This window comes from Thermobia domestica, chromosome 6 (genome assembly GCF_964235325.1).
Source record: "Thermobia domestica chromosome 6, izTheDome1.hap1.1, whole genome shotgun sequence".
NCBI lineage: Eukaryota > Metazoa > Arthropoda > Insecta > Zygentoma > Lepismatidae > Thermobia > Thermobia domestica.
Window position 1 is genome coordinate 183,837,699 of NC_137459.1, and position 20,901 is coordinate 183,858,599.

General features: G+C 38.6%; 1 protein-coding gene across 2 annotated transcripts in view; it reads left to right on the forward strand.

The window, feature by feature from the left end:
• The window catches only part of LOC145688352 (vitellogenin-like), a 303,527-nt gene that overhangs the window by 148,008 nt on the left and 134,618 nt on the right, over window positions 1–20,901 (forward strand). For both annotated transcript variants that reach the window (XM_081762496.1, XM_081762497.1), the window contains exon 8: window positions 2,354–2,522. In XM_081762496.1, coding sequence (XP_081618622.1) covers window positions 2,354–2,522 — 169 coding nt within the window. The remainder of the gene's footprint in view (window positions 1–2,353; window positions 2,523–20,901) is intronic.

The following is a 20,901-nucleotide window of genomic DNA, read 5'->3' on the forward strand; positions in this document are numbered from 1 at the left end:
TGCCAGAAAGTAGAAGTAACTACCTGTCATGAATTTAAAATCCCAGTTACTAGAGGGAATTCTGTAGTTTGTATCCATGCAAACGTCTCATACAAACTTAGTGCTGCAAAGGAAAGCTTAATTTCAACCATGATCTGTATCAAGTTGTTGATTCTCCTCTTCAAAGTATATACTCTCCCCTATTTTCTACTGTTGAGGCAGTGTTATTACAAAGAGTTGGAACGTACTAATATGAAATTAGTGGTTAGCATTAATTATCTAACTAGAGTTACTAGTAATGAAGAAATTGGTGTTCTCTACCTGATCTTTGCTTTCGCAGTATACATCATACAGCATGAAATCGCAAGAAGCAAATATTTCAAATTGTCTTGGGAGCAAATATTCTTTCTTTGTAACATTTACAGAAAATTATCCGCTCTGCAGAAACGGAGGAAAGAAATGGGATGAGGGTGGCACCCCGCGGCGTTCTACCACACCCATTGGAAAAGGACTTAAGAGGGGGAGGGAAATACCTGCCTGTCAGCAGGACATCTGTTCGCGAAGATCACATTGGAACACACAACCTTCAATATATAGTCCATTACAATGTTACTTTAAAAAGTTTATTACTCTTGATCTACGTCATTAAGCGTGAAATTGAAACAATCATTTCGTTTCTATTGCTTTTCTGTATACATATGAAAAATTTTAAGTTGTTACGTACCATATTTCGTTAGATATTTATGAAGTAAAGTTTACATGTTATCTTATGGGGACTGAGAAACCAGTGGCAAAAGGTATAACATCACCTTAACCTTTCAGAGAAAAAGGCATGCCTTTTTCACTATGAAGGAGTTTAGCCGGTTAGTTGGTTTCTAACGCATCTTTTGAGAAGGTTCTTAGAATTTGAAAAAAAAATGAAAATACGCTTACAGGATATGAATGTACTTAAGAAAATTACCTTTTGCAGTATGCAAATATATTAACACATCCTCCGGCAATAATATTAAATAGAAATTAATTTCTACTTCATCACTCCCAGTAATTCAAATACGTACTAAATAGAGTATTTTCATATTGAATTTTACGTATTTACGCTCATGCATAATGTATTTACTGTATATTACTGCATACAATTACCGTTGTGAGAAATTAAATTTCTGTAACCTCTCTGTAACGGACACCTCTCAGTATCGGACAAAAATTCATGTCCCATTGGTGTCCGTTATTCAGAGGTTTCACTGTATCTGACGAACTGACTGCAAAATAGAATTTTCAGGTAGATGGAACTAGGCTGGTCAGAGGATCAGGAGTGATATTCAGATCAGACAGGTCAGTGATAGGCCTAGAAGGGTTCAATAGATTTTGCTGGACATCACTTAACGTAGGCCTTTCTCCAAGGATTTCATTATCATGCTCATCTGGATTACCGTGAATCAAATATACATGTATAAACAAAAACGACAAAATTATCCCTGAGTAAATGGAATAATCCTAATGTAAAATGATTCCGGGATCATTATGCCTTTCCATATGGCTTCCATTAATTACATTTTTGTGTGTCAAAACATGGAGAAAAGTTCCACCTGCATATAATATACTGTACAGCGTTTAAGCACTAACTTTTTTTAAAAAAAAAAGTAGTGTGTCATCTACATTCTAATTCATGCGTTAGTACAAATACAGCAAAAGCTAACACTTACTTATTAAACAATGTTATGAAAATATTTTTTTTTCCGTCTGGAAGACAAACAAAACGTTTGTCGTCCAAAGAGAACTGATGAAAAGAACAGCTTCTTTTGTGTAATGTAGCAACCATGTAATACGACAGGCAGCGCCACCAGTTTCCGCTGTAGGGATCATTTTATCCACCTTTCTCATATATATATATAAGGATGTTATAAAATACAGAATCTGCCCGTATGTATCTTCATCCTATTAAATCAATGAAGCCAAAAGCAACCGAGAATCGGCATGTCTGATTGGCTACTTTCTTCTCCGCCATCGTCTGATTGGCTACTTTCGTTTCCGCCATGATTGTTGGCTCAAAACATTGCGATTTTATTGGGCGGAGTGGGCAGAGTAGGGCTGGCGAAACTGTGATGTATGACTTCAAGATTTTGTTGTAAGGGCAGATGCTCTATTTTATAACATCCTTGATATATATACAGGCGCGGATCCATGGGGAGGGCTATAGGGGCTATAAGCCCCCCTTGACGCTCAGATACTCTCTGTATAAAATTGGCATCAATCATACTTTCTTTACACTGGATAAAGCGGCAAACTATTGTTTAGCCTCTTCGTTGCTCATAGTCTGGATCCGCTGATATAAATATATATATATATATCCTAACTTGTTCTTTTGTTATTTTAGGAAAGTGTGTCGTGATGTAGTTGGAATGTGTGGAACTACCGCAGCCTTTATGGTTGTAAGAGATTGGATTAAAAATCAAACTTTTACAGAAGAAGAATTAATTGGACTTATATCCGTCATACCAAAACATCTTCAAGCACCTGGAAAAGAAGAAGCGGACATATTCTACGTAAGTAACAAATAGGGTTAAACTGCAAAAGATAACAGAGTCGTATTAAAGAGCAAGAATAAAAATCAGTAGAATATGAAAGCTGTACACCTGAAGGTGTAATTGTGCAAACTAGTTGCATTTACTTAATATATATATAGTGGTGTATTTCGGGGGCTTCCGGGCTTAAGTAAATGAAATATCTTGCAAAATTTTCGCATTTTCAGGACTAAAGTTAGCGAAGCCCCCCGAAAAAATCGTAAATACGCCACTATATATATATATATATATATATATATATATATATATATATATATATATATACAATTACAGTAAGTGAGGATTAATTGCATGATGGTTGGAAAATGTAACAGCTATGATTTATATTTATAAATCTACTTCGATATTTGTAATAGAAATATGTTGTTAAAAAATTTTTGGAAAACCTTGCAAATGAAATTAAATATTCAGTGTAATGTTCTACAGTTATACCCTTTAGTCTAAAGGAGAGGAATGATTAATGAATCTGATTTATTGTGATATAAATTATTGTGTGTTTTTCACCGGGGATCAAACCCGGGACAACGTGCACCATAGGTACACGTGCTAGATACTATAGAAGCTGAGAGGAATTTGCAAAGAATTTTTTATAATGGTTATATATAGCCGACTTCGATGAGTCAACGTTTACTTATAAGTTTTAAAGCTAACATTATATTAATCCCATCAAAGAGACTGAATATTCGGTGACATTAAGAGTTTTACTTACTATGTTTAACGTACACATTTTAGGTTTATGAATGAAACACTGTTATGCCGGTGATGATTGTGGTATTATTTAATGGTTCTCTTGACCTTACTTTCCAAAGCACAGAAACGGCGGGCACAATGGCTCAGTGGTTGATTGCTTCCATCTGGTGTCTGGTGTGCAGGGTCCTTGGATCGATCCCCAGCCAATTAAGTTTGTGGTGGACAACATAATGACCATCGGTTTTCTCGAAGTATTGTCGTTTCCTCCCACAATTTCATCCTTTCAATTCTTGCATCATTATTCTATCAGGCCTTGTTTCCATTTTGTACATCGGAAGTGTGATGGGAAGGAGTGGAAGTCTGATGAAGACACAGTTATTGTGTTGAAACTGTTACGTGATACTGTTTTTTACATATTATCACATAGTCTTCCTTCATCATTCACTTGCCTAAACCATCTACCTCTCTTAACGTAAAGAGCCTAGTCGTGGAATATTAAACTGAAGGATTTGATTTCATTTCATGTAGTCATATTTGCGCTCCTTTAAGAGATTTTTTAAATGTTTAGATTTTAGATCTTCTTCTCCCTCTTTTATCTGTCTTGTCAATGGAGCATGGTAGTTTAGTGAATCAAATAGATCTTACAGACCATATGTCGTTTTCTTCCGCTTCTTTCTATGTCATCTCTGTAGGTAAATATTCTGACAAATATTCAGCAGGGGCGATTTTCAAAAATAAGACGATCTACACTGTCACTGATACTGCGGCGCTTAACTTAACGATCAACCAAAAAAAAAAAAAAAAACCTAGAAATTAAGTATCTCAAACACTTTATAGATGATATTGCCCTGACGCATGATGCTAGAAATTTGAGCCCCAACTACATAGACTTCCTCCTTATTTTTTTGGTAACCATAATTCTATCAAATATTCCCATGCAACCTACTCTTCTTGTGAGTACATCGTGGTCTCATATTCTACAGGCGCAACGTACGGTCATAATGATAAGCATCATCTTGAGTGATCTAACATCATATTTCGAACAATTGGAGGAAATAAGTTAGTGAATCTTGGTCCCCATTCATTGATCTACTCCAACAGAACGTCATTCTAGTCATCTCTTACCTTCTCCACAGGGGAAAAATCTTGCTTATTACATTGAGTACGAATTAAAAATTGAAATCGTAGCATAGATATTAAAAAAGATCAGATTCATTAGTGTTAGAACATGAAAGATATGAGTAGAAATTCAATGCGGTAACAACTTACCTACTCTTACCAATTACTTTATGTTGCACAAAAACTGTTATCCAGTTAAAAACATTTAAGGCTGGACAAGATATTAAGGCCTGTATGAAGAAATAATCACAAGTTGAGTTAATACATTTTCTTAATCAAATGGTACTGTTCCGGCAATTATTTATTTATTTATAGATTTGTCAGAGCAATACCAGTTTCTATGGTCATAAGTAGAGACCGGATGTTTAGGCACTAAAAACCTGGAAAATAGGCAGGCAAATAGGCACTTAAAATTTAAAAAATAGGCAGTAAAATAGGCACTAAAATGTAACTCGAAATAATGAAGATAAATAAACAATACCATTAAAAAATAGATTCAAGTCATAGATAATGTTCAAAGAATATAGAAACATACTTGTTTGTTAAATAATATTTTCTTTTACTGTATATACAAAAACGAGGCATGCTATGCATTGCACATACTGGGTGAATCTGAAAGATGTGCACATACTTCGGGAGGTGATTCGTGACATGAAAAGAAGACAAAAAGTGCTGTTGCATGTTGTCGAATTCTGCGTCGTGTTCGAGTGACAGGGGTGCCAAAGTGGAATCGAAATCGAATCCTGACAATTGGAACGGGACATAAAGGTGCGCACATACTTCAAATGATGATTCATGAAATTCAAGAGGACTTTTATCTTCTTTTCATGTCACGAATCACCTCCCGAAGTATGTGAACATCTTTGTTCATCCTGTATATATATATTGTAACCACGAGCTTGTGTTTACAAACACATAATATAAGTAAATATGTGTGTATTATGTTACGTAAATTATGTATTTTCCCAATGAAAACTTATTTTGAAGAAAATGCATAGAATAGGCAATATTAGGCAATAAAGCAATTATTTAGGCAGTAAAGGTCGAAATAGGCAAAATAGGCAAAATAAAATTGGCTTAAATCGAAACTATAATCCCCCATATAAACTTTAAAACGTTATTTTTGATCATATCTTTAATATTAAAGAATAGGCATTTTGCCTAACATCCGGTCTCTAGTCATAAGACTGTCATGCCAGAGGGATGATGTCCCTCAGTGAGCACACTATCCGAGAAAGGGGAGAAGGAAGAAAGTGGACTTGGACTTTTATGTTAGGTATCATCCCAGGATTTTCCTGTTTGAGTGAAGAAACCCCAGGAAAACCTTACTCAGGAGGGCTGGCCTGGAAAAGCTGTTACACCTTTTCGACCGAGTGTCCCACCGAGAATTGAACCCATGATTGCTCGCACAAAAAGTGATAGCATTAGTGACTACGTTACCCGGAGCTATTTAGGCCATCGTTATTGCAATTCTACTATTGTTACTAATTCTGCTAATTGCTTTTCTATTATGAACGATTATTCTAACCCCATCATTTCACAGATTCATCCTATTTTACGTCAGTTATTGTAACGTAACTACTATTTCCTATTGCAGTTTAAAGTAAGTCTCCTTTTATACAAAATGGAGCTGGAAAAAGTATATTAAATCTCAGTTAATAAATAAATAAATGCATCAACAGAACAGTGACAAATACGACACGGATCAGAGCCGGATGCAGGATTTTCTGAGCGGGGTGCACCAAATAACAGCCAGTACATTTGAATTAAATTTGAGTTTTTTAAATACCTTTAGGTATCCGTGGTTTGAATGAGGAGTTTCCCTGGAAATGCTGAGTATCTGGTCTCGATGAATCCTTCTCCTTCAGCCTTCAGAAAGTTGACTGAAACTGTTGATTTTGCAAAACTCACTGCTAGCTTCTCACTTTAGGTAGTGTAAATTTACAACGAAAGGGAGGTGCACGTGCACCTTTGCACCCCCCTAAATCCGGCCCTGGACACAGTGTATCATGGGAAAATAATATCCAGTATATCTAAGATACGACTAAGTTATATCAGGTTGACTAAAAAACCTTGATTTTTTACTGGTCAAAAGGACCCCGCACTTTTCTTATGGAAAGTGGCTTTCGGCTAATGTTGTTGAAACTTCGCTGGTTGATAGTTCTTAACATGTGGATCAAAAGTCTCAATGGGCACAAAGACCGAAATCCACTCCTTCCCCCCAAAAAACCGCCTCCAAGTAGCTGGGGGGAAGAACTGATTTCAGCATGTAAAACAATTTATTGTTTTAATCAACTCAACAAGGACCCCAAACAACCACATGTTAGACTATCAAACTACCCCACTTGACACAGCCCTTTGCCCCCACATCCCCCCCCCGCGAATTACCTTACGGATGTTCCATATTACTGTAGTTTATAGTTGCGCGTATGTGTTGAAATACCTACAGTTTTGGTCTCACCGACGATATAATGGGTTTCACGTATCGCTGATTACAAATCTGAGGTGAGAGTTCTAGAATTCAAGATGGAGGATCAATATGGCGAATCAAAAACACGAAACTCCTGAATGTAGCCACAAATAGCTTTTTACTAGGGTATTTTGGGTCGTTGGTTACGAATCTGAGGTCAAAATTCTTGAATTCAAGATTGCAGATCCAATATGGTGGATAAAAACGTCGAAGCCACAAACCGTAGTAGACTAGAGTGTTTTTAGATTGCTGTTTAAGTACGCAACATTCCTTGATACTTCAGCCACTATGTAGAATTATTCTGCACCCTTGCCCTTTACCAAAACCCACCACAGATATCTTAATGCTGAACGGTGTTAAAATAATTCATCAATTATCTGTTCATTATTTTCATCATTTCGGTTTGCCGCATCTAATGTGGTACTTAGCAATGAGTCATCGGGATATCTAATATTCTGTAAATGTCGTGCATGATCTAAATACCACAAGACACTTGCAACGTGCGCACATGTATCTAATGTACGAGCACCGCTTTGACATGTACAGTAGTAACCTTGAATAACATTTTGATCATAATCTTGGTCATCTTCATCATTGGCTACATTTACAGAATATTAGATATCCCGATGACTCATTGCTAAGTACCACATTAGATGCGGCAAACCGAAATGATGAAAATAATGAACAGATAATTAATGAATTATTTTAACACCGTTCAGCATTAAGATATCTGTGGTGGGTTTTGGTAAAGGGCAAGGGTGCAGAATAATTCTACATAGTGGCTGAAGTATCAAGGAATGTTGCGTAGTTAAACAGCGATCTAAAAACACTCTAGTCTACTACGGTTTGTGGCTTCGACGTTTTTATCCACCATATTGGATCTGCAATCTTGAATTCAAGAATTTTGACCTCAGATTCGTAACCAACGACCCAAAATACCCTAGTAAAAAGCTATTTGTGGCTACATTCAGGAGTTTCGTGTTTTTGATCCGCCATATTGATCCTCCATCTTGAATTCTAGAACTCTCACCTCAGATTCGTAATCAGCGATACGTGAAACCCATTATATCGTCGGTGAGACCAAAACTGTAGGTATTTCAACACATACGCGCAACTATAAACTACAGTAATCTGGAACATCCGTAAGGTAATTCGCGGGGGGGGGGTGTGGGGGGCAAAGGGCTGTGTCAAGTGGGGTAGTTTGATAGTCTAACATGTGGTTGTTTGGGGTCCTTGTTGAGTTGATTAAAACAACAAATTGTTTTACATGCTGAAATCAGTTCAATCCCCCCAGCTACTTGGAGGCGGTTTTTTGGGGGGAAGGAGTGGATTTCGGTCTTTGTGCCCATTGAGACTTTTGATCTACATGTTAAGAACTATTAACCACCGAAGTTTCAACAACATTAGCCGAAAGCCACTTTCCATAAGAAAAGTGCGTGGTCCTTTATGACATTTACTGTTATACAAAATAATGTTATAAAACCAGATATGCAACACTTTTTCATGACCTTCTTTTTTTTTTTTTTTTTGGTCAACATCTTAACCTCGTCGCTATAGAACTTTTGTAGTTTCTATACCGCAAATTTTGACATGTGTGTTTTTTTTAAAACTTCTTTTCAAACTAACTTAACATTATTCAAAGAATTTTGCAGAGAACGCAACAAATTATGGTCTAACGGTGCCAGGTCCATGCTATGTGATGAATGCATTAGAAAGTTGCAAGTAATGTTCTCTCAATTCTTGACTGTTCATTAAAAATATGTGCGGTCTGGTGCTGTCAGCGTCGTGTCTGACACCCTTTCTGTTGACTAGTTCTGATCCTTTCTTCAATTGCTTGATACATTTGTACTAACTGTCAACAGTACAGATCCGAGTCTATCGTTCTGTCTGGTGATGGCAGCTCGTGATGAACGATGCCCTTCCAATTAACCCAAAAGCACAGCATAATCATAGACTGTGGAGATTGTCCATAGTTCGACCAGGATCATTTCGTACATGGTTGTCACAGGTTGTTCACTTTTTATTACGCTTGAACAACCGCTTGAGAAATGAGTCGAGTTCGTTACGCTCCAGTAGAAACTCACATATAGTGATGAATCGAGCTTACAAAGTACATCCAAGATTTAGCACCTTCATACATGCTATTTGCGGATAACATCGTGCTAGTGGTGAGACCAACACAACGCTGCAAGAAAGATTGGATGCCTGGAGAGGAGCACTGAAGAGCAAAGAGCTTAGAATTAAGACCAAGATTACTTGCCGTAAAACCAAGACAGAATATTTACATTGACAATCGAAATCTAAATGACAAGCAAAATGTAATCGAAAAAAGAAAAATACGGCTTTATAAAGAAAAGGTGGTGATGACGAAAAAGTTCAAGTATTTCGGATAAATACTAAAGAAAGATGCAGAAATAGAAGATGTAAACAGCGTGATAAGTTTGTGCTGAACGTTTGCAAATGTTACTGAGTTTGTGTAGCATGGAGTTCACAACTAGTAAGAGGGGAAAGCCTATTTTACTACACGAAGGATACCAATATCGTTTACAAAGAGAGAACATTGGTACGTATTTCAACGTAGTTTTATTTTACATTAAGATAAATGTGCCAGCAACAGACGTTTAAGCAAGGTGACCAGACATCCCGTTTTAGCCGAGACAGTCCCTTATTTTCAACTGTTGTCTCGTTTCTTCTGATTCTCAAACGGGACGCCTAAATGTCCCGTTTTTTAAGCAAACATGACACAGGTGTCCCGTAATTATTATTCAAAATATAAATGGTCAATGCTAATTCTACACTCTTTCGTACCAACACTCATTGGGAAGGTTCAGCCGAGCATAGAACTTCTGAATATTCAAATGAGAATTGAGTTTTCTGTGATTCCAGTGGGAATTGAGTGGGAATTCTGAGTTTTGAAATAGTTAAAAGTATTTTTGGGTAGTACTTAAGTTAGAAACGTTGTGTTATCATTCTTACTTGTGTATTTTGTAAGTTGAAAACACTGCTGAGACTCAAAATGCAATGTGGAAGCCACCCCCCGCCACAATCAGCGATTCGTATGCGTCCCGTTTTTGAAAGTAAAAGTTCTGGTCACCTTGCGTTTGAGAGTAAATTTTATTGTGTAATTTTGTTTCATTTACTTTGTCTTAAATCTATAAAAGCCAGTTTTTTAGCCGCGTAGCATAACGGAAAACAGAGCATGTCTACTAATCTGTTGTGATATTAATGACGTTTTGTGTTCATAAGTTTGGTGCTTAATATCCTCTTTCAGCAGCGAGTCTGATGAGACCTCTCTCGTCCCAAAGGCTACAACATTCTTGTTCCAGAGGATCAAAAACATAGGTGCCTGGCAACCCTTCGTTTTACTCCAGATGTGTGTGAATTTTCACGATAATGAGATATGATAAAATCGGAATGCAAATACTGAGCAAAATCGTAAAAAAAACAACACAAAAGTCGAGTCGTGGCAAACAACAAGCCACCATTCAATCATCTCCCTTACAGCCCCGAACTTGTCCCTAGATATTTCTTTCTTTTTCATCTGATAAAGTTACTTGCATTGAAGCGTTTCAACTACAGTGAAGTGCTAAAGACAACAGTCCTGTATTGGCTGCCCTCTCAGGGGACAGATTTTTACCTAGAGGGTATATGGAATCTTATGCCATGCTGCTAGATATCTCTGGAGGTTCATGGTGACTACGTCGAAAAATAGCCACGGTATGTATTTATATATCAACCAAAATAAATTTCTTACCTTATATATATATATTGGCCTTTGTTGACATGCGCCTCATTGTATATATATATATAAACTATGTGATCAAAAGCATCCCGACACCTGGCTGAAAATGACTTAAGAGTTTGTGGTCCCCGCCATCGGTACTGCTGGAAGTCAATATGGTGTTGACCCACCCTTAGACTTGATGACAGCTTCCACTCTCGCAGGCATACTTTCAATCAGGTGCTGGAAAGTTTCTTGTGGAATGGCAGTCCATTTTTCAGGGAGTGCTGAACTGAAAAATTAAATGAAATGAAATCTTTAAGTTTTACGTCCCACGGTTATGCCGGTTAGGCTAAAGGACACGGTGATGATGAGAGATGAGTGTAATGGTGGAATGAAGAAAATGGGAAGAAACGGGAGAACCCCAATAAAACCCACGAGCACAGTGTTTGTCCACCACAAAGTCCACACGGCGCGAGCTGGGATCAAACCAGGGACCCCAGCACAAGAGGTGAACGCTCTACCACTGAGCCTCCGCGCCCCCGCGTGCTGAACTGAGGAGAGGTATCGATGTACAGTAGGTCGGTGAGACCTGGCACAAAGTCGGCGTTCCAAAACATCCCAAAGGTGGCCTATAGCATTCAAGTCAGGACGCTGTGAAGGCCAGTTTATTACAGGGATGTTATGGTCGTGTAACCACTCCGCCACAGGCCGTGCAGTATGAACAGGTGCTCGGTCGTGTTGAAAGATGCAATCGCTATCCCCGAATTGCTCTTCAAGAGTGGGAAGGAAGAAGGTATTTAAACATCAATGTAGGCCTGCGCTGTGAGAGTGCCATGCAAAACAACAAGAGGTGCAAGCCCCCTCCAAGAAAAGCACTACCACACCATAACACCACCACCTCCGAATTTTACTGTTGGCACTACCCACACTGACAGGTGACGTTCACCGAGCATTTGCCATACCCATACCCTGACATCGGATCGCCACATTGTGTACCGTGATTCGTCACTCCACACAACGTTTTCCCACTGTTCAATCGTCCAATGTTTACGCTCCTTACACCAAGCGAGGCGTCGTTTGGCACTTACCTGCGTGGTGTGTGGCTTATGAGCAGCCGCTCGACCATGAAATACAAGTTTTCTCACCTTACGCCTAACTGTCATAGTACTTGGAGTGGATCCTGATGCAGTTTGGAATTCCTGTGTGATGGTCTGGATAGGTGTCTGCCTGTTACACTTTACGACCCTCTTCAACTGTCGACGGTCTCTGTCAGTCAACAGACGAAGTCGGTCTGTACGCTTTTGTGCTGTACGTGTCCCTTCACATTTCCACTTCACTATCACATCAGACACAGTGGACCTAGGGATGTTTAGGAGTGTGGAAATCTCGCGTGCAGACTTCTGACACAAGCGACACCCAATCACCTGACCACGTTCGAAGTCCGCGAGTTTCGCTGAGCTCCGCATTCTGCTTTCTCATGATGTCTAATGACCAATGAGGTCGCTGATAATGAGTACCTGGCAGTAGATGGCAGCACTATGCACCTAATATGAAAAACGCATGTTTTTGGAGGTGTTCGGATACTTTTGATCGCATAGTGTATATATATTAGGGTGGCAATCAGTTATATGGGAAAATTTCGAAATTTATTTTAACAGTCTCACCCCCTAAATTTATTTCTTTTGGTTACTTAAGCATGCGTGCAAAATTTCATGAAAGTATTTTAATATTTAAAAGTCGCTCAACGTGCTCAAACTTATAGCTACTTTTACGTTACTTAAGCATTACATACGAAACTGGATGTCTTAACTCGGATCAGCTCAACTTTTTTCATTTGAGATACAGTTTTCACACTTACAGTATATGACCTCCAGATGTAGTCATAACGTATTGTAAAGTTTGGTGATATGTTTGGAGGTCTCATGTACAGGGCGCGTGACAAGTATTGGGCACTTGTGACGTTATATCACTGCCGGAGTGGATATTAAATTGACATGGTGAGAAGAAAGAAGAAAATAAAGAGATAAGAAAGAGGAGACCCGGAAGAGAAAGGAAATGGATAGGCTTTCAGTAAATGCCTCAATCAACAATGATGATAGTGACAATTATACGAGGCTGCCGAAAATCGCGACGACTCAGATTATGCAGGTCCTACTTCCCAAAGGCTGTCCGTTACAAAGAAGCGAATGTTGTGTCGTTCAACCAACATCATTACACCAGAGCTGTCTTCAGCACTGAATCGTGAAAAATCAGCGACACAAGTGGACGGACTCAGGGTAAAAGGTAACAAGTCATTTTTATTCATTTTTCAGGAGAGCCAAAAAAAACTCATTGGAGTGTAGTAAAAACACCTAAAGAAATAATTTTAAAATCTGAAATTTTTACAATATGTTTCGTTGTAAATACTTTGAAGTTACAAATTGGAATTTTACTCTTACCAACATTATTAACGATATTACGGTATGTAATATTAAGTGACTTATTCCCTTCAGTTCAATTACATATTGATATAGTAAAAAAGGAACAAGTCATCACCATATTCAATTAAAATTACATTATTTCTAATAGAACACTACAGAACTGTCGTGTTAGACTACATAAACGTTTACATTGATACATAATTTGATTTACTAAATGTACAAAGTAACCAGAATATTGTTAGAACGTTTTCAGCAATATCACACTGTTCCCATAGATTGTCACGTCTTTAAAAATAATAAAAAGGAACTGGAGCACACATAGTTGACAATACTGTTCAACATTTTTTTTATCGTATATTGTAAGACTTCATCTCATCGCATCACTACCATCGGTTGCTAAACATTAAAAAGACAAAAACGAATTTTAACACACGCGGCTAGGACGAGTTAGCAATAACACTTGAAAATATCGGATACTCGTCGAGGTTTTCAACTATTATTCCTCACTCGTCCCAACTGCGTGTGTTCCAATTCCTTTTTGTCTTTTTAATATTTAACAACCGATGATGATGATGGGATGAGATGAAGTCTTACGACACACGATAAAAAAAAAAAAAGTTTGTCAACTATTATTTTATTGGAATATAATTTCTAATCTTATATAACTTTTGCAATATAAAAATTATGATAAAAACAGTGAAGCTATTAATAAGTTTACTATTAATTTAATGAATAACATACTCTGTAACTTTGCAGTCCTTACAAAGTGCTAAAAATATTAGTTAAGATTCTGCTTAGAAAGTTTATATTCTTAAGTATGCCTGTGTGCACATCGACCAATAGTACATTTTCAAAGAAATTCCTTCCGTTTATATTAAAATTAAAAATAATATGATGACACTGTAAGGAGCTAACTACAAACTTTCCCCCATAAACTGCATTTATTCATCATCTTCAGAATCAAGCAGTGGATCTTGCACATTGGTTGCAGCAGCTAAACCTGTGTAGAAGTCATGAAATATTGGTGGAATATAAGGCAAAAGAGATAATAAATCTCTCTTTTTCTGTGTTGAAATTGGCGATAATGCACTGTAATACACTTGAGGTTCCAAAGTGAGATTCTTTATGCGTCGTCGAGAAAGGTCCATAACACAGAATCTGTCATCAATGAGTGATGTTTTATAATATAGCTTCAGTGGTTCGTTACGAAAATAACGGAGCCACTTCACAGACTGCCGTACGAAGTTTGCTCCCTCATCGTTTGCTTCCTTCATCTGCAGCTCAGTTTTTGCTAGTATGGAGAAATCAAGAAAATTGTCTTGGGTAATTTCAATTACTTCAAAAGGATTTTTTCTTGGAAGCAATTCTTACTAACTGTGCCCAGTCATGAGGATGAGAGATGAGCATTGGTATTCTTTTTTATTTTTTTTTTATTTTTATTTATTTATTTTTTTTTATCTTTCCATGGTCAGAGTCACACTCCATCCTGCTGTGTCCTGGTTCGAGAAACTTGTGATCCAAAATGTTTATGTGAGTTCTTTTGTTATACACACATTGCCACAAATTGAGTGGTTTTATTTTGTCCATAGCAAGAGTCACTGTAAAGCAGTACGTGATTATGTCGTTTGGTAAAGCTGAAATAGCCTTTGATACACAAGAAGAAATATTTGCCCCTCTTTTTTCGTACGGTTTCATACCACATATAGCATAAGATTAGTGTTGCCACGAGGCGAGACATTTCTCGTGTCTCGTCTCGTCTCGTCTCGTAAACGAGACGAGACAGAACCTTTTAGACGAGACACGAGACGAGACAGATTACTTGTCCTGTCCCGGAAACGAGACGAGACACGAGACGAGACGGGATGTCTCTTGAAATGTCTCGTCTCGTCTCGTGTCTCGAAAATGAAAACGCTGGCGGAAATGGCCAAGATTGAAATTGCCAATAGTCATATAGATTGCAAAAGGAGAAGACATGTTTGTGTGAAAACATGTTGAAAGCCTTCATAGAAAAGTGTCCTCTGTCTATTGAATGAAACAATCGTGATACATGAGCTTCCAGGAATATCATCCTTAATGTCTTGTCCCCAATTCCCCTTGCTGTAAACTGAGGAATTCTCATTTTTTTTTCATTTCTGGCTGGAATGGTGACAAACAAAATCAAAGACAGGGAAGATTTTTACAAGGTCAAGAAACCGAACTACCACGACTATCTATTCAATTTGAAAACTGGATAAGGTCTACACTCATTACAGGCTGTAGTTGAAAGTTCTGGCTGAGGAAGAGAACAGAACACACTACACTTGTCTTTATTCTCTGGTGGCGGTATTCTTTTTGCTATATGAACCGAAAACGGCAATTGAAGTATGTCATCTTGCAACTAAAATTTTGTCTTCTCTCTCTCTCTCTCTCTCTCTCTCACACACACACACACACACACATACACATAAAAACACACTTTTACCATTTTACCAATCGCTCGCTTATTATACAGCAGTCATGTTGTAAAATTCACCTCTTTGTTTGCAAGGCGGTCGAAGGACAAAAAAAAAAGCAAAGATATTATCGACGAACCCTTCAAATTGGTTGCTTTCGGCAAATTTATGATACTAACAATAACACTTTAAGTGAAGAGGTTTTACAGGGGGACCTTCGTTTTGTTACGCGGAAATGTTTGATCTGACCTCTGCGAAATTGCCCTCTGCTTTCATGTTCAGAGGAGGGGAATACTTCCCTTTCCTAGTGAATAATATTCATTAGGACCTAGAGAGATGATGACGGTGATGATGAATAATGAATGAAATGGTGGAATGAAGAAAGTGGGAGGAAACGGGAGAACTCCGAGAAAACCCACGCACATGGTGTTTGTCCACCACAAAGTTCACTTGGCGGGGGCTGGGATCGAACCCGAGACTCCAAGAACCAGAGGTGAACGCTCTACCACTGACCTACCGCGGCCCCCACACACATTCGACGTTTGTCCACCACAAAGCTCACATGGCACTAACCGAGATCGAACCGACTACCACATACACCAGAGCCAGGCTTCACGGTGTAGCTACCGTGACATTTCTTGTCTTTGTGTTCTGGTTAATACTTGTAACTTAGTTGTATCTTGATTAGCATGGTGCAGTCTGCTACATTTTACTTTCGTTCCCATGGTATGCTGCTATATTTTTACGAGACAAGACGAGACAAAACGAGACGAGACGGGACAGAACCTCTCGAGACGAGACACGAGACGGGACGAGCACATTTTTTCGAGACGAGACACGAGACCAGACACGCTTTACACGAGACGAGACGAGACAGCCTAAAGTCTCGTCTCGTCTCGTCTCGTGGCAACACTACATAAGATTTTCTCTTTCTTTAGATTACGGACAGTTAAGCTATATACCCAGAGTTGTGTTTTGTAGAACGCAGTTGATGTTTGTATGCATGGTATGGGAAGACACTGTTGAAGATCGAAAACAAGCACTGTCTATTTCTTTTGCTAGCATTTTATCTGTGATTTTAGTCTCATAAGCTAATTCTGCCTCTGTATGATGTTTTCCTGCTGCTTTAATATTTCTTTCTCATCTTCACTCAAAACATATGTAAGCTTAATTTTAAATGCATCACAAGAATGGCATGTGTCCCTTTTGGGGCTTTTAATGGTAATATTCATATTATGGAAGATATTCACAAAAAATGAATAACCAATAGGAATTTGTGTTTGTTCCCTGTATTTCTTATACACCTGAGCTAATGTCATATACAATGGTAAGTACTTTTTACTAGTTTCTTTTCGACAATAATGGCTTTCAAATACTGGCAAAGAATTTAGGAAATCACGAATTTTTCTTAATCTGTATGAGTTTATTTTATTTGGAGGAAAAAGTTTGCCTCGCTTGTCAGGAGTCTCTTTACATTCTGGAGATTTTTGCTTTTGTTGGCAAATAAGCCACATAAATTTGCGTTTCTCATCAAACGCTTTCAGAAAACACGACTTGCACTTTTTACATTCTTTCCATTTACGGAGACATGGTATTGATAAGTAACTATTCTGTTTTATTATGGGGCCGCGATGGCTCAGCGGTAGAGCGTTCCCCTCTGCTGCATAAGGTCCCTGGTTCAAACCCTTCTCCCGCCAAGTGAGCTTTGTGGTGGACAAACGCCGTGTGCCTGGTTCCTCGAGGTTCTCCCGTTTCCTCCCACTTCCTTCATTCCACCATTTCATTCATTTCTCATCTTCACCGTCTCCTTTAGCCTAGCCGGCATAACTTTGGAACGTAAAACTCAAAGATGTCATTTCATTTTTGGTTTTTCTGCTTTTCTGGCGTGTCTCTTCTCTTTCTTGTAACTTTCAGGCAAGGGCGGATCCAGGACGGACTTCTGGATGGGAAGACGTTGGATTCTAATATTTCTACTTAGAGCTACTTTTAAGAGCTCCAGACTCTAGGATGGGTTTTATTTATATATAAAATAAGAAAGTTTCCTCTTCTGAGAGGGGAATCGCCCCGATCGCCCCCTGGATTCGCCCCTGCTTTCGGGAATCTATTAAGACTGACAAAAAAAAAAAACATGATCTACGGTCACGAGAACCCATTTTGTAATAGATATCAAACAACTTACTTTGCGTCCCTTCACTAATTTTCTGTTTACATTTCATACGACATTTGCCTAACATAATAAAATATGTTTTCGTGACATATATTCCACTTTCAGTTACGTCACCCTGTCCTGTAGAGATGCGCACCAGACAAAATTTGTGGCTGTCTCGTCTCGAAAATGTGCTGTAAAAGTGATGTCTCGACTCGAAAAATGTATATTTCTTTATTGGAAGAGCCGTGTCTCCTCTCGAATTTTGTCAGGAAAATCCTGTCTCGACTCGTCTCGTGCGCGTCCCTACTGTCCTGTATTTCTGGATAGCTTCCTATTCTTTCGTATTTCTCTATCCTTCCTGTAACACCTTTTCTTGTACTTGCACTCTTACACTCATTTTCTTCTTGCAGTGGGCTTACCTCCTCAACCTTTGGTTCGTAAACAGGATTATTATCACTTTCGTCACTACTCAAGACATAATACACACTTCCTTTTTCTTCAGTTTCTTTCGCAGTTTCATTGTGCACTTCCGAAAGAAAATATTATTTTCTAGGTACGATTGACAGTTCTAATTCCACATTGGATGTACTAGGCTGATGCGTACCTTCACCATTGGTAGGTTTAGTTAGCTCAAATTTTTTAGCCATAAAATTCAATTTTCTTCCAACAGTTGGATTTACTGTAGAAACCGGTGTTTCAGTTTTACTTTCTTCATCATGTTTTATTTTTACCATTTCTAAAACTTTCCTCCCTCTTGAATACATTGTTACTGCAGTAGATTTTAATCCTGCCCGCATTCTACCACAATCAAACTGAATTGGGAAACATGAAGGAATAAGTCACTATCTAATCATAACCTGCAGTCAGTATTTTTAATACAAACTCCTCGTGGTAAAAGGTAACAAGTCATCTTATTCCCCTTTACCCAGTGTGGATTCCATTGTAGCTTACTTATTCCCTTTTGCACGTCTCTTGTACTTGTTTTTGGTCACGTTTTTTTCATAGTGCTTTTCATACAGAAAAGCGCCATTTAAAATACTACAACTCTGTGTTAAAAACCGAAAATTGAAAAAAAGTGACTTGTTACCTTTTACCCTGAGTCCGTCCAACTGTAATTCATGTTCTAACTGCTACAGCGGAAGCTTTGGGCTACAGCTCACAAGAAATCTGTGTAATATGGAATCTATTAGAAGAGCACGCAAAAGGAACCGCTGGTAAAGTTTGTTCGTCTTTTCCACCTGGTGGTCCACTTATAGTCGTTAAGTTTAGTTGATTTTGAGTTTAATGTCCCTTTCAGCAGCGAGGCTATATGAGACAGGACCTACTGATTTGAGTTGAGTTGATTTTAGTTTAGCGTCCCTTTCAGCAGCGAGGCTATATGAGACGTGGACCTACTGATTAACGTGGAATCCGAACCACATGAGCTCCCGCCGGGAACCGAACCCGGGTCTCCCACGCCAATGGCGCGTACGCTAACCGCTTAGCCACGAAGGAGCTCGACCTACTGATTTACATAGAATCCGAATCACATGAGCTCCTGCCGAGAATCGAACCCGGGTCTCCCACGTCCACTTACAGTGCATCGGGATGAGAAGTTTTTACCTGCTCTCACTTCTAAGGAATCAGTTAATCGCATAGTGGTTCTCATTTCTGGGAATTATTACTCGAAACTATGAGAAGTGCCTGCTATTCCAAATGGAAGTGTTGCCTTCCAGTCGAAAGCTGTTTTGAATCGTTGAATGATTCTAACTTTACCACATGTGTGCACAACAGCATATAACACGGGGTCACAAAACGGAGCATATACCATACTCAGTGGTGCCCACCCCCCTCATGTCCATGACGCAGCTCCTCAATTGTCTATCCGTAGGTGTTCTCCCATGAAGAAAATCTTATCGATTAATTTTACACCCCCTCAAACATATTTATATAGATTTTAACCCCCCAAATATTTCAATGACGTAGTTTGCGTCATAGCTCCCCTTTGTGGGCACCCCTGCCATACTGGAACAGAAAATGCAGAAGGATCTGATCGGAGTCCCTTGCAGGCATCACATAATGGAACTTCAGGTGCTTCGATGCTTCAATGGGTCCACACATAAAACTATTTCAACGTTTGTCTGAGCCATGGAACTCAATTGACAAGCTAAAGTTCGACACCGGAATCCAGGACCAAGTTGTCACAAAGGTTTTCACGTCAGTAAAGTATGAACTGATATCTTTCTTCTTACAACTTGCTCTCATATTTCTTAGCGAAATTCTTCCAGAAGGTATCAATCCTACGTCCCTGAAGCCTACCATCGTGGGAAGTTGATTTATTGCCTGAAGATATATCTTTTTCAGTCACAGTTTCACCTTACATCTCGTGAGCTGAACGGGTTTCGCGACTTCAACATTTGTCGTTGCAGTGTATTTGAAGGCATTGTGTTCCTCTCTTGCGGATTCAGCTCCAAGAAATGACCTAAATCTCTTAAGACGCATTCATTCCTACAATAATGTTAATGCAAAAATTGCAGAAACATGAATGCACACTTTCTCACGACAGCAGTGGTATTTGAGTGAGTCACTTATCGGTTTCAGTTTCTTTGATCCTGAAGTCCCCGCAGCAGTGAAGAAGGACATGGTTACAGCGTTATTTAGGGATGGAAGTGAAGTAAAGTGAAGTAAAGTTATTTAGGGGTGGAAAATCGCGAAAAAGCCATATTTGAAGTGGCCCTATTTCGAATTCGAGAAACTGTGGATGGTGGTCCTTATCAGCGTAAAGGAGGTCAAGCATACGCAATGCAAAAATGCATATTTCATTAATGTTCAATATCTGTATAGAGTATTACATGCAGGGTGAAATTCCCAGACATGCTATCAACCGAATTTTGAGATATTCTCTGACTTTATGATTGGTCTTAAGTAGGCAAGAAGTAAGCCTTGACAATAATGGACATCCAATGATACGGAGGGAAGTTGGAAATTTTAGGAACTGGCAGATTTTTTTTTTTTTTTTTCGCAATATTTAACGTGTGATGCGATATATTTCTTCACGGTATATTTCCCGTTTTCTTCATTTATAAGCGTGGAAGAAAACATGGCAAAACGCGTTTTCCCGAGTACGCGAGACTGTGCTGCTGACGATCCTTAACACTTCCAACATCGTGCCAAAGTATACCGTGTTCTCTGCTATCAAGGCATACAGTTTGCCTACTTTAGATCAATCACAAAATCAGAGAATATCTCAAAATTCGGTTGATAGCATGTCTGGGAATTTCACCCTGCATGTAATACTCTATATAGATATTGAACATTAATGAAATATGCATTTTTGCATTGCATATGCTTGACCTC